This window comes from Excalfactoria chinensis, chromosome 1 (assembly GCF_039878825.1).
Source record: "Excalfactoria chinensis isolate bCotChi1 chromosome 1, bCotChi1.hap2, whole genome shotgun sequence".
Taxonomy (NCBI): domain Eukaryota; kingdom Metazoa; phylum Chordata; class Aves; order Galliformes; family Phasianidae; genus Excalfactoria; species Excalfactoria chinensis.
The window spans coordinates 16,011,342-16,024,005 of NC_092825.1; the positions used below are offsets into that span (position 1 = coordinate 16,011,342).

General features: G+C 34.9%; 1 protein-coding gene across 12 annotated transcripts in view; it reads left to right on the forward strand.

Annotated features, from left to right (window-relative positions):
• The window catches only part of TAFA5 (TAFA chemokine like family member 5), a 421,374-nt gene extending 415,972 nt beyond the window's left edge, over window positions 1-5,402 (forward strand). For 11 of the 12 annotated variants that reach the window (XR_011904141.1, XR_011904142.1, XR_011904150.1 and 8 more), the window contains one exon: window positions 853-5,402. Coding sequence is in view for 3 of the 12 variants with exons in the window: in XM_072340718.1 (XP_072196819.1) it covers window positions 853-861 (9 nt within the window). In the remaining 9 variants the exon portion in view is untranslated. The remainder of the gene's footprint in view (window positions 1-852) is intronic. The other variant, XM_072340756.1, reaches the window with a different exon arrangement.
• Window positions 5,403-12,664: the final 7,262 nt, after the last annotated feature.

Here is a 12,664-nt window from a genome sequence, read left to right on the forward strand (position 1 = left end):
AGCATTATTAGCTGACATCCTGTTATACAACTCAATCATTAATTTCTCATCTATTTCTCATCTATGTCATCTCTATAGTGGAAGCTTTGTTTTATCTTGTTAATCTTTTGAACAAATTCCTCTTTCTTTTTCAACAGTTTCCTTGCCAGTTTTCTTTTAAACTGGCAATCCTCTACCTTTTTTTTTTTTTTTTTTTTTTTTTTTTTTTTTTTTTTTGGTCTGCTATGTAACTAAACCAATTTTCAGATTATATTGGCTTTTAATAAACATTATTTGAATTGGATATGTGCTTTTAAGAACATCACTAGAGGGCAGTATTGATTAGAGTACAGAACTACAGGCGCACTCTAGTGCTCAGTGAAAACTTGAAGGCAAAAATGCCTCAAGTATAAATATACTTGCACTGTTAATAAATGAATGTCATGCTCATTTTCCATCATATTCTACATGTGTGAAATAATAGTCACCTTAGTATCCATGTGTATTAGATATTGTTGCATGTAATTTAACACAGGTAAAAGTACATTCTTTGTATTATTTTTATGAGAAAGAAAGTGCATGGAGCTTGTAGAGTAGAAGGAATTAAATTTGTTGTAAATTATTATTTATATTCATAAATTTATTAGAAATAATGATAAAATAACTATAATAGTGATATTTTTATAATAAATGTAAACAAAGGTTTATTATATGCTGTTTCTCAGGAAAAAAGTTTGCTGTGAAAAATAAATATTTTCTTATTAATTGTCTCCGTAAAGAAACTTAGAACAGAACATTTAAAAATAACAGACAGCAAAGATAATCAGAATTTTAAATGAAGACATTGACTCATTTGTTCTTATTGATTTACAGGTCTCCTGACAAATGCAGCAACACAGAATCCTCGTAGGAGTGGTTTAGGCTCTGTGTGAGCTACTTAACTTAGTCAAGTTTCACTGCTGTGGACCATCATCCATTATATGTCATCAACTCAACTGTCTGTTTATCTGTATCTCATGAAAGACAGCATAATTTCTCTACATTATGAGCTAAAGTTTGTTCTACCATACTAAGGATCGCTGGACTAAGGAATATAGAAAAAAGAGATATGCTTGGGCATTAGCAATACAAAAAAGTTCATGGTTAATGTTTCATCTGCGTTACACACCACTGCTGGACTGGCTGTTACCTACATGTTTTAATCTGAAGAATCTGCTACAATGAAGAGTATCATCCCAATCAGCCTTATAGAAGACTGTTTTGCCTATGGGAGGACACTGAGGTGCAAAAGAGAAACTCTTCTTGTGCCCTAAACTGTCTGAATTGCTTTTATTTTCTTATACTTTCAATATATACAATAGACCAAAGAGCAAAATCTATTTTAAAGTGGACACAATCTTACTGTTAACAGAGTTATGTTGTTAAACTGTAGGGAGTCTCCACAAAGACATGATTCCAGCTTTCACAAAGCTGAGATGTTGTCCAGCAGAAGTCTTTATGGAAAGCTGCAGTAAAAAACTAATCCAGAGACCAGCTCTTGAAATGACACATTCAAGAGAACATAATGGAGCACTGAAAGGAAATGACCTATGTTTGAAAAACTTGGAACAAAAAGAACATAAACTGTCTACAAGGCACCTTTATTCCTCTGTACTTAGATTGACTTTCTCGTACTAAAATCATTTTCAGTTTTAACCAGTTATAACATGCCTCTTCTACAGTTCCATTTTTGATAGTTAAAGTTGGATAATACAGTATTTGCAAAGAGCATGTTTGGTCATCTGTGGCCTATGTCTCATCTGATACACCATTTAGCACCAGAAAGCAAATTAAAGAGAAAACAAAAGTAACACTTGTTTGAAAGAGATCATTAAATGTATTTTGAAAAACCTAAAGTTATATATTTAACAGTTTTTATATGTTGTATATTTGTAGAAAATCCTATTTAACAATTAACGTGATGACTCTGACAGTCATGACAAGTGGTTCAGAGTTAAGTTGTGTTTTATTACTTCAGTTGTCTCTGAAGTGACTGGTGTCGTTTGCTTTCTTCCATTGGGACATTCTGGATGTAAAGCATGACCAGAGAGGACTGTGTAGAAAAAGCAAAGAACAATGTTGTTTATATTACATAAATGCATTCAACCATTGCACTGTTGGAAGGCATTTTTTTTATTTTTATTTTATTTTATTTTATTTTATTTGTCTTTATGTACTGGTCAAAATAGAGTGTAAAATATTTTACTCATTGCTCTTCATAGAAAGTTTTGTTTTTCTTTCTTTTTTTTCTCTCTCTTTCTCTCTCTCTGTTTTTCTCTTTCTTTCCCCCTACTTTTATGTAATACAGTCTAAGGGTCTGTTTGCAGCCTGTTCCTTTCAGTGTTTACCTCATTATTAGAAAGCCCACTGTTTCGGTATTATTGGTTAGTAAAAATTTAGTCAAGATAGCAAAGAACAGGGGAAAAATGTGATAAAACAGAAACAACAACTTATTCCCTTTTACTATACCTGTCTATGTGTAAGTTTGGTACTTACTGGTATGATACAATCAAGAAGGGAACTTCATTTCTTCCTGGCAAATGTATTATGGTTTCAAGTATACTACCTAATACTCCAATTAACTTTTAATGTTATGCTAGTTCTATGCTACTAAAGAAAAAAATATATAGAGATTGTTCAAGTGACCATAGATGAAAGGTTCAAAAATGAAAAGTTGATCAAAGAACTCTTGTGAAGGCCTGTTCTAATACAGGTCCCTGCTTATTTAATGCAGAAGTCAGAGGAAAGATGAACTATAGATGACTTTGTCTTCAAATAAAATAAATATATACAAAATTATTATTTAATCTTAGAATTTTGACCAGTGTCAAGGTAGCAATTAAAGCCCAGCCACTTGAAAAGTGTAATGGACTGACTGCACTATAAATGACCAATGTCAGGTTTAAAATGTCATGCAATAAATGATGGTAAATACATTTACTGTATGTGTAGACCTCAAGAGCCAGATCCCTCACTCTACCAACTCTCTGTTTTGATTTATTTAAAAGGGAGTGTAGTAGCCTTATTTAGTTAACACAGTACAATTAAAGATGTTACATCATTTTTGTTGCTTTACAGTATTCAGTTTTGTGTTGGTTCAGCTAAATTATGACAAATAAAGAAAATCCTTTTATAATTGAGACTTTTGTTCCCTGAGCGTGACATGAGCATGGTAAGATTTAGCAATGGAGTGTGAAATCAAGGACATGGGTCATATACTGAAACTGAAGTTTAACCCTTCCCTTCTCATGTCCTGGGTATATTTGTTCTGGTGTGCTCAGTTATAGATCAGATTAAGGTCATTTGTTCTCTGGAAACCAGATCCCACTAGAGGATCTAAGAATGGACATCTATAATCTTTAAATTCATAGCTTCCAATCACTTCTGAACATGCATGGTTACGTCTGTTTTCTGAGTACCTCAAATGCTGAACAAAAGATGCACATTTTTTACATGTTCTACTCTGGACAAAAATATCAGAGACAAAAATGCTGGGATTATTTATAAGAGATCAGTTAAATTATTTGGTGTGCAACAGACACATCAGGACACTTAAAATGTTTTTATATTCCCTCCTCCTCTACAAAGTATTTCAAACAAACAAAATATATTGACTGCCTTTGTTGATGTGAATTACAAGTCTAAGAGCAGTGGTGAAATGTTTGTCTCTCAGGAACAGTATGTTTTCAGAATATTGTGAGCGTCTAATTTTACAAAAATAAGTTCCATAGAAAAAGCATTTCTGAAACTATGTTATGTGCCTCTTCCAATGCTGCATTTGAAACACAGAAGAGAATGTCTTAATAGCCTTCATTACTCAGCTTGGCTACAAGTAACTTGAAAATAAGCTTAAGGGAACTAGAATACAGAAAATCACATAATAGACAAAAACAACCTCTTGAAATGCAGTAAACCTGTAAGCGGTTTTTGAAAAAGCTTCTTTATAGCTGATGTTTGCCAAGGGAAGGACAGATGTAACTAGTGCTGTTAATGTTTAATTGTTTAGATATTTAAAATCTGAGATATCAAATGGGGTAGATATTAACATGCTATAGAAATCAACGTGACACATTGTTTCTAAAGTCTTGATTATGATTTTATCTTATTTTGTCTCTCCCCAAATCAGTTCTTTGCAGTAGCTCAGGTTTTATGCATGCAATATCCTCAGTCATTCACTAGTTCATAGAAACTATATTTACATGCTGTTGCATAAATACTTAACTCAGGCACTTACCAGTATGGCATATTCGTAGAATCATAGAATCATTAAGATTGGAAAAGATCTCTAAGATCATCTAGTCTAACTGTCCTCCTACCACCACTATGGCCTGCTTTACTATGTACCATAGTACCACATTTACACATTTCTTGAACACCTCCAGAGAGGGGCAGGGAGTCCATCACTTCCTCGGGCAATCTGTTCCAGTGTCTGACCAGTCTTTCTGAGAAAAAGCTTTTCCTAAAGTCCAACCCGAACCTCACCTGATGCAAGATAATGGTAGAGACATTTTTTTCTGCAAGTGGCAATTGCTTACTCTGTGGTGGATGATATTGTTTCTACCATTAGTTTTTGCACTGTGAAGTAGTTCTGGAATAGCCAGGGTTAAAACTGAGTTTAGCTTACCAGTTTAGGGATTAGGAGAAGTGACATTCATCACAACTGTGAGTACCATTCAAAGTTTCCAGAAGAAAATAAAGAATTCAACACAATGACTGAATGGTTATGAGGAGCAACTGAACTAGAAGCTAGTAAGTTGTCTGTTTGAAAGGCAAATCACAGTACTGACTGCTTAAGTCATTGAACTAGTGCACAAGGAAAAGCACAACACTGGAAACACAAAACAAAACAAAACAAGTAAGTGTAGAAGTGATTTACAGATACTGTTATTTGTCTTGCTGAAAACCCTTCCCTGACATCCCAACAACAGCACTGTGTCTGTGGCCAGAACTGGTTGATATCTCCTAGAGGAGAATGCAAAAGGAAGTCATATGCCACCTTTGTGGTGAAAATTATAATAGAATCACAGAATCATAAAATGCCAAGGTTGGAAAACACCTCTAAGGTCATCCAGTCCAACCATCCACCTACCAACAGCATTTCCTCACTAAACTATGTCCCTTAGTACAACTTCATTATGAAGGCCTAAAGATTGTGGTACAGACACTTAATACAAAAACAAACATAATTCATTCTTGTTTTTATTTTATGCATGTTTTATTATGATCTTTTTCTTAATTTGTTGTACTCTTGAAGTAGAAATTATGTCAACAGAGAATGACAAATGTCAAGCCAGTTCAGCCAGTTCAGCTTCCTCTTTGTTTATGTCATGTCTTAACTGTAACCTTTTTAATATTGCTAGATTCCGCAGGTAGCAAAATATGACATAGCCATCCCTGTAGTAAATTTGCTTCTGAAGTTCTAGTCTCTTGTTGGTGTGTCCTTTAAGCCCCTGAGAAAAAGAAGTCTTGTTATATATATATATATATATATAATCATTATATATATGTATATATAATTACTTTACACAGTTACAAAAGTTACAATTAAGCAATTATGACACTTTCATCTACATTTTTCCTAATGTCTTAATACCCTGGCAAACTGGGTCTGTGGGTATCAAATTGGGCTTAGACAAATAACAATGGACAGGAAACAATATCCTACAGCTGATATCAAGTTGGGGCATGACTAAAGAAAAGAAGCCAAGAAGGAAAATGAAAGCAAGGCTAAAGAAGATTAAAGAATTTTCATTTCAAAGTAGCTAAATTCTTAATATTTAATAAGTGCATAGGAACCAAAAGGACTAAAAACTGAAATGAGGAAATAAGAAAAAACAAACAAACAACAACAACAAAAAAAAAGCTTTAACTACAGGCATGATAATTTAACTAATAATATAGTTGTCTTATTTTGAGATATAAATCCCACTAAAAGTTTGAGAGCCATGGGTAATATGTAAAGGCTAATTCTGTCACAAATTAAAAAATAAGCTAAGAAATATGAGAAAAGCGAAAGTAAGTTGCAGTAAGACAAAATAGACAGTGACTAATGCTGAGCCATTCTATGGCAGAATCAACACAAGTTCCTTAACCTTTTCATAATGTGAATGAAATATCAACAGAGGCTACATAATTTGTTAGTATCAATAAATTAGACTAACAAGTTAGTGAAAGTGTGGAAGGCCTATGGATATCTAATGAGAGAAAACAGGCCATAAAGTATTATTAAAGTTGGAAAACTGAAAGTCAGGAGTTTCAGTTTATCATTTTCATTCCAGCAAACTCATTATGACCTCTGTAATGTAAAACTTTAGAGAATGTACAAAAGGGGAAAAATTGTTTTGTTTTTCTGTTGAGACTGACAGTAATATTATCTTGAAGCTGCTTAGTTCCTAGGTCAAACCACCGATTTAATGTGGTAAACTGATGTTAGGTATGTTTTTCCAGAGTTCAGGCAGGACACTGGAAGACTTTTAGAATGATGAATCTGTAGTCACAAAGCACAAGATGCCTTATGACATCCTGCATAGCTGGCTTGGAGAGACCATGACCACAATTTCCTAGGTGTGAAGTTGCCAGCATCAGGCTAGTAAAAGAGATGCTAATCACCCCGACGTAGTGCACTTATTCTGCGCAAATAAATAAATAAATAAATGTTTATTAGTACAGCTGATCAGTTTACAATCAGAAAGCAACTTTTCTGAAAATATTAACAAAAAACATGTAAAGCACAGCTGAAGTATAATAATTAGGAGAGAATGTTAATATATGTAGGTCACTCTGAAGGTAATATCTCTTATTTATTTCCATGGAATCTCCAGCAGATAGAAAGAGCACAACAATACTATTTGATAAAGCAAATTCTCAGCTACACAATTATCTTTCTCACTAGAGTCAACATCGTTAGCTATGCATTTTCACCTGTGAGGAACAAGAGCCTTCATGTCCTGCATGTAAAAATCTGCATGGCTGCCTGACACACGGCTTGTTTTTCCCACTGCCGAAGCACTCCACTCTTTGGTCTCTAAAAGTGTTCTTCCATGTCAGATGCCATTTTCTCACTGCGCCTCTGCTGCCATCTGTCACACAGCAACAAAATATAATGTAATATTGGGAAGAAGGTGCATCATATACTGCTCTACCACCAACATCAGCCTCAGATGTAGTGGGCTAACATAATAAAATAAGAAGCATTACTTTTGGAACAACTGTCCTATGCACACAAAAAAGCAACCATGTGTCAAAAATGTAATAAAAGGGGAAAAGAAAGTACAAAAGTTCTGTAAAGAACTTTCAGAACAACTGTGAAAAATTTTAGTAGTTGAATCTTCAGAGCTATCTTAGAAGTATGTAATCAAAGAAACAATGTAAGCATGTGCATAGATCAATTTAGATTATCAAAGTAATCTAACCACTACCTCAGTGGGCTAAATCACAATTAGCAAGTGCCTCTACCTTCCTTCATTGCATAAGAAAAAGCCTATATATATATTCCTGAACAGTCAATAAGAGAGTTTAGTACAGGTAAAACTACATGTCAGCCATGTAAGCTAGGTTTTAATGTTAGGAAATACTGACATCAGTTGTCATCCAAAATGACTTACTGAGCAGTGAATGTGCTACTGAAAGGTTTGCTGTAGCAAACTGAGCCACTTGTTATAAAATACAAAAGCACTGCACAGGACTCACAGAGCCTTGGTAAGGATGGCCTTCCCAACACAATGAGTAATGCAAATATTAGGGTAAATACACTTATGCTGTTATGTGAGATGACATTTACTTTTCTATATGCAGAATGTGTCCACATAGACTGAAGAAAACAAATGTGTGCCAATTCTGTCTCCCCTGATAGTCACTTCTACGCTGATGTATTTAAGCAGCTTTCAGAGCAGAACTACAACACAGAATAGAATTTTAATACATATTAAACTAACTGATATGCTGTTACCAAACAATAAAAAAGCACATGGAGTCTTAAAGAAAAGTATTTATGCATTTGATAAAAATGGCAGTTCTTCAGTGAGCAAAGTTAACACTTGTATGACATTGTAATGGAACATGAAGTCCATTCAAAGCAAATCAAATGACGGTGAGCTCTGGAACAGTAGATATTCTAGCTAAGTGAATAATAATGACCTTGCTTTGCATAGGAAACCAACATCCACAAAAATTAGAACAATCACAAATAATTGTAATGCCACTCAAGCTCCTTGTTATCTTATTCTCACTCAATCTACTACAATCATAGGAGAATGTGCAATATAAATACTCAATACCACTTATAATTCTGAGCATTCCAGTGACTGCTTTTACTATAATAATTACGGTAATGAATTTAGCCGAGGTACCTTACTGTCTGTTATGTTCAGATTTTAAATTACCCTGAAACTGAGTCCACTTACTCTTCTAGAAGAAATGCAGAAACTATAGGCTGCACCTTTGCATGTTCCAGGTACTTCTCACTGTATGAAGTAGCAGGGTACAGCAGGAATAAATGTGCCAAGAGTGGGAAGGATTGCCTAAGAACAACTGAACCTTGTAGCTGGGAAAAAAAAAAAAAAAAGTATTTAAGGGCCTGAAGATGGAAGAAGATGGAAGTGAACATGTGGAAGTTTAGGTTAGTTCTCTCCAGATTAAACAATTAATCATGTAACCATCCAACCAGCCAAGAGAAACCTCAAAGGACAGAGGTTATGTATAGCATTTAAGAGCATTATTCACACTTTAGAAGTTATGATTTCTCTAATTCAGCTGATCTATAAACAGAAAAATGTAATTCAAGATGCATATAGTAATGTCTGCTGACTTAAAATGTAGTGCAAAAGCAAGAGAAGGAATACTAATGAAAGTGCTGAAATTCTGAAAGGAAGGTCCTTGTCACCAAGACTTTATTTAAAATAGAAAATAAAATTTTCAGTTGCCCTGTGTACTGTTGCCTCAGTTTTATTTAAGGAGCATAATTCTGGGATTGTTATCCATGATGCTAAATATATTGATAACTTCCTCAGAAAAAGATTCTATATAGAAAGATAAGTCTAGAGAAGCAGAACCAAGTTATCCCCATCATTTCTGCATTCTGGTGGCAAGGCTGGGTTATTTGGAGACACCAGATGCAAATGGTAAATATTTGTTTCCAACCTACTGTCAAGACTATCAGATCTTCTGGAAACTCATTGGTACAGAAGTGATGTCAAATGTGACTTGTTCTCAGTAAGTTAATATCATTACCCAGTCCAATATCTTCAAGTTCAAAAAGCAGCTTTCCGAATCTCTAAAATCATGAGACTGACTTCTTTGTGGCAGTAAAGAAGATGTTTCCAGCATTTGCAGGAATAAGGTAAAATTGTAACCACTGGCAAAGCAGAAACAGAACATAAATGCTTGTTTCCTGTCTTTCTAGTGCCAATAACATCTGCCTTTTTGGACAAAATAACTACTCATTCCTGGACATTGCCTGTGTGTAGTTATGCTCTGAAACTTACAGTGTATTATATAGTCCCATAAACATCTGGTTTGGGAACAACTTGATTCACAGCTAAGACTCATTTGTGATGTACTACAATTGCAGGAGGGACCCAAAATCCAAATGAGTTAAATTTCTTCTCAGTGAGACCAGACATATGTATTTGGGTGAAAAAGCAAATTTTTATTGGACTAATACACTAGTAGAGAAAGTCTTCATAGCAGATCTTAGCTGACACGGAATCTGAGTAGCCAAGGTATAGTCTAATTTTTCCTTATTTAGATCATCATTGTGAATACTTATTCTCTTTTCCAAGATGATTTGCCAGTACACTGACTACTTCTTGGAAGCTCCCTTCCAAGCTTAGTAGACCTTACTAGTTCTTATGAGAAATGGCTGAGCAGCTTAATTTTGGGTTATATTTAGTACGCTGGATGTATATTGACTGGAAGGCTGTAGGAAGTTTCCAGGAAGAGCAAACAGCCAAATCTTGTGCATGTTGCACAGGAGACTCCACCTAGAAATCAACAGGAGTAGTGATAAAGCTTCTTGAAGCTCAGGAAGTTTTTGAAAATCTAGAAGTTAAATACAGCAAGTGGGAGGAGAGGAGCTGTTCTGATGTCTGTTATTTTAATTGTGCCCATGAGGTTAGATCTTTCTCTGCTTCAGAAACATCTCCTTCCTTGTGAAGTAGCAAATATTATCAACTAAAAGCCCTTCTTGTCAGCTTACCCAAAGAAATGTGTGTAAACAGCCCCACTGCAAGGCCAGTTTCTATTTTCATTATGATTACAGTAGTCTGCTTAGACAGCTAAAAAGAGTGAATGGCAGATTCACCTCCTGTTTCGCCTTTTGGGAGCAACAGTTTGGTGTTGACTTAGGATTGGTTGCAGCCTGTAACCTGTGCTGCAGTGGCCACAAGCTGTTCTAAGGTAACTGTTTCAAGGTTGTTCATCCTGATTTGGCTTCTTGTCTGGTTTCTGGCAGCAAGAAGTGCAGTGCAAGCTAGCAATCCTATTCATGACTCTGCTTGCAGCTGTACTCCTTAGCGCTAGGCTGTTAACAGGTCCTAAATTTGCTACTCTAAGGGGATTTTGAATAGGTTGCATAATCTGAAATCAGAGCATGATGGCTGCACTCTTGGGGGGTGTGGGGGGTGGGGGTGCGGAAAGGAGATTTCTTCAGAATAACCCTCGTACTAAAGAAAATTATGCTTTTCCAGAATTCTGGTACTGCTCTTTTTGGCTATCTTGTGGAGATAACTCTGTGAAATAACTCTGGATATATGCACAGTAAAATTTGTTTGCTTTCCATATACTTGTAAAGATGTCCTGGACTCAGAAACAAGACAGTTCAGTTTGTGAAAGAGTTATTTGGGCCCAGTGGTGATTTTTGATGCTCTGAAAACAGCTCTTCCTCAAGAACCGTTTGAAATGAGAGTCAAAACAGAAAGAAAATGGATATTCCTTCTCATTCAGCTTCTTCAGGTTATGCCTAAGATTATATTCATAGGTGAGTGTCTTCCTAAATTTAAACAATTACTTACTCAATGAATAAATTCACAGAAGTCTGAATACAATAATGCCATCTGGTGACACCTACAGTGGTGATATTTTTCCAAATGAAACATAAAAGACGTGTCTACATCCATCAGCTGATCAGTGCTCCTAAATGTCTTCCATTCTACATGAAGGAATATATTGCAGTGCTTTCTAATATAAATAATGAAACACGTGTCTGAGGACCACGTCATTTTACCCTCAGTAACTTCCTTACAACAAGGTGTATCTGTTTTAAGGACATTAGGAATGTATCTGTTAGACAGTGAGTTGGCTGAAGGGAATGTACATTCTATAGTAACCTGCTCCTCATCTATAGCATGTATGAAGTTCAAAGGCAATAGTGTATTTCCATATTCATTTCACTGAAAAATTTCTCTTACTAGAATGCACTGACCAGTGCTTTAGTCCTACATGAGCTAAAACAGAATGCTTACCATTGTATTAATTAATTCAAATTGTGAAATAAAATAAAATAAGCCTACATCTAGTTACTAATATTTCTAGCAGAAAACTCTTACAATGACAGATGGCATTAGCCTATAAGGCTTTATAACTTACATGGTAATAAAATGGGGTTACATTTTTGAATTAAATTGATAACATGACCAAATCGATTTCATTAGTGTATCTGTCATATTTGCTGTTAATGATGGCTAACAGTGGAATAGAAACTGACAACAATCCCTGAAAAACTGTGCAGATCAAAATTATATTATACTGGCATTCATGAATTTTAATACCCCTTCGTCATTGCTTTTTTGAACTCCCTTTTTAAATTTGAAGCTCACAAGAAGAGAATTAAACTTTCTAGACCTGTCTCAGCTTCTATTATTTCTATTGTTGCAAGCTAATAGGCTCAAGAATGGAAGACATTTCAACTAACTAAAACAAACAAACAAACAAAAAAATCCTTTCTTTAGTGTCTCTTGTGAGTGCTTTTGGAGGAATGGATGAATCTCCACTGCTGAAGTGTTGACATCAGAGTCATTTCACTTGAATGACTAGAGAGTTTTAGGATACCCAAATTGCTGTTTAGAAGGCTGTTTCTGGAAGGTGCTATTTGTATTAATAGACTTTGCTCCTCTGGTGTGTAACTCCCTTTAATGCTAATAGAAGTCCTACAAGAGAATAAACCCACTGTCATGAATCATCACAGCTCTCTAATTCCATTAGTGGGGCCTAAGTGTATATGAGCTAAAAGTGTGCAAGTAATGAAATGTTCACCTCAGAGCTACAATTGAGAACACAAAAACACTGTTACGTTATGAGATAACTGGACCTTCCTGCCACCTGAAAATATGACAAGGTATTATGTGCATATCAAGAGGTAAAAGAATGTTATCCTTTTCCATGTATAGTTTCTGATTAGAACCCTTTTCTTGGGTTAAAATAATAAAAAGTGGATAACTAATAATTAGAAGTGGAGCATGAGTAAGGTATAACATTTTCTTCAATATTTTATTGCTTATTTTAAATATGCTATCTTGCATGTATATACATATATACACATTGCATATAACACTACGTTTGGTTTGAGTGTACTGTCTTACTTGATCTTACAGATTATTCTTCTGTTACAGTTGGGAGCTATGATAGCAACATAGGTGAACAAATTCAGAGT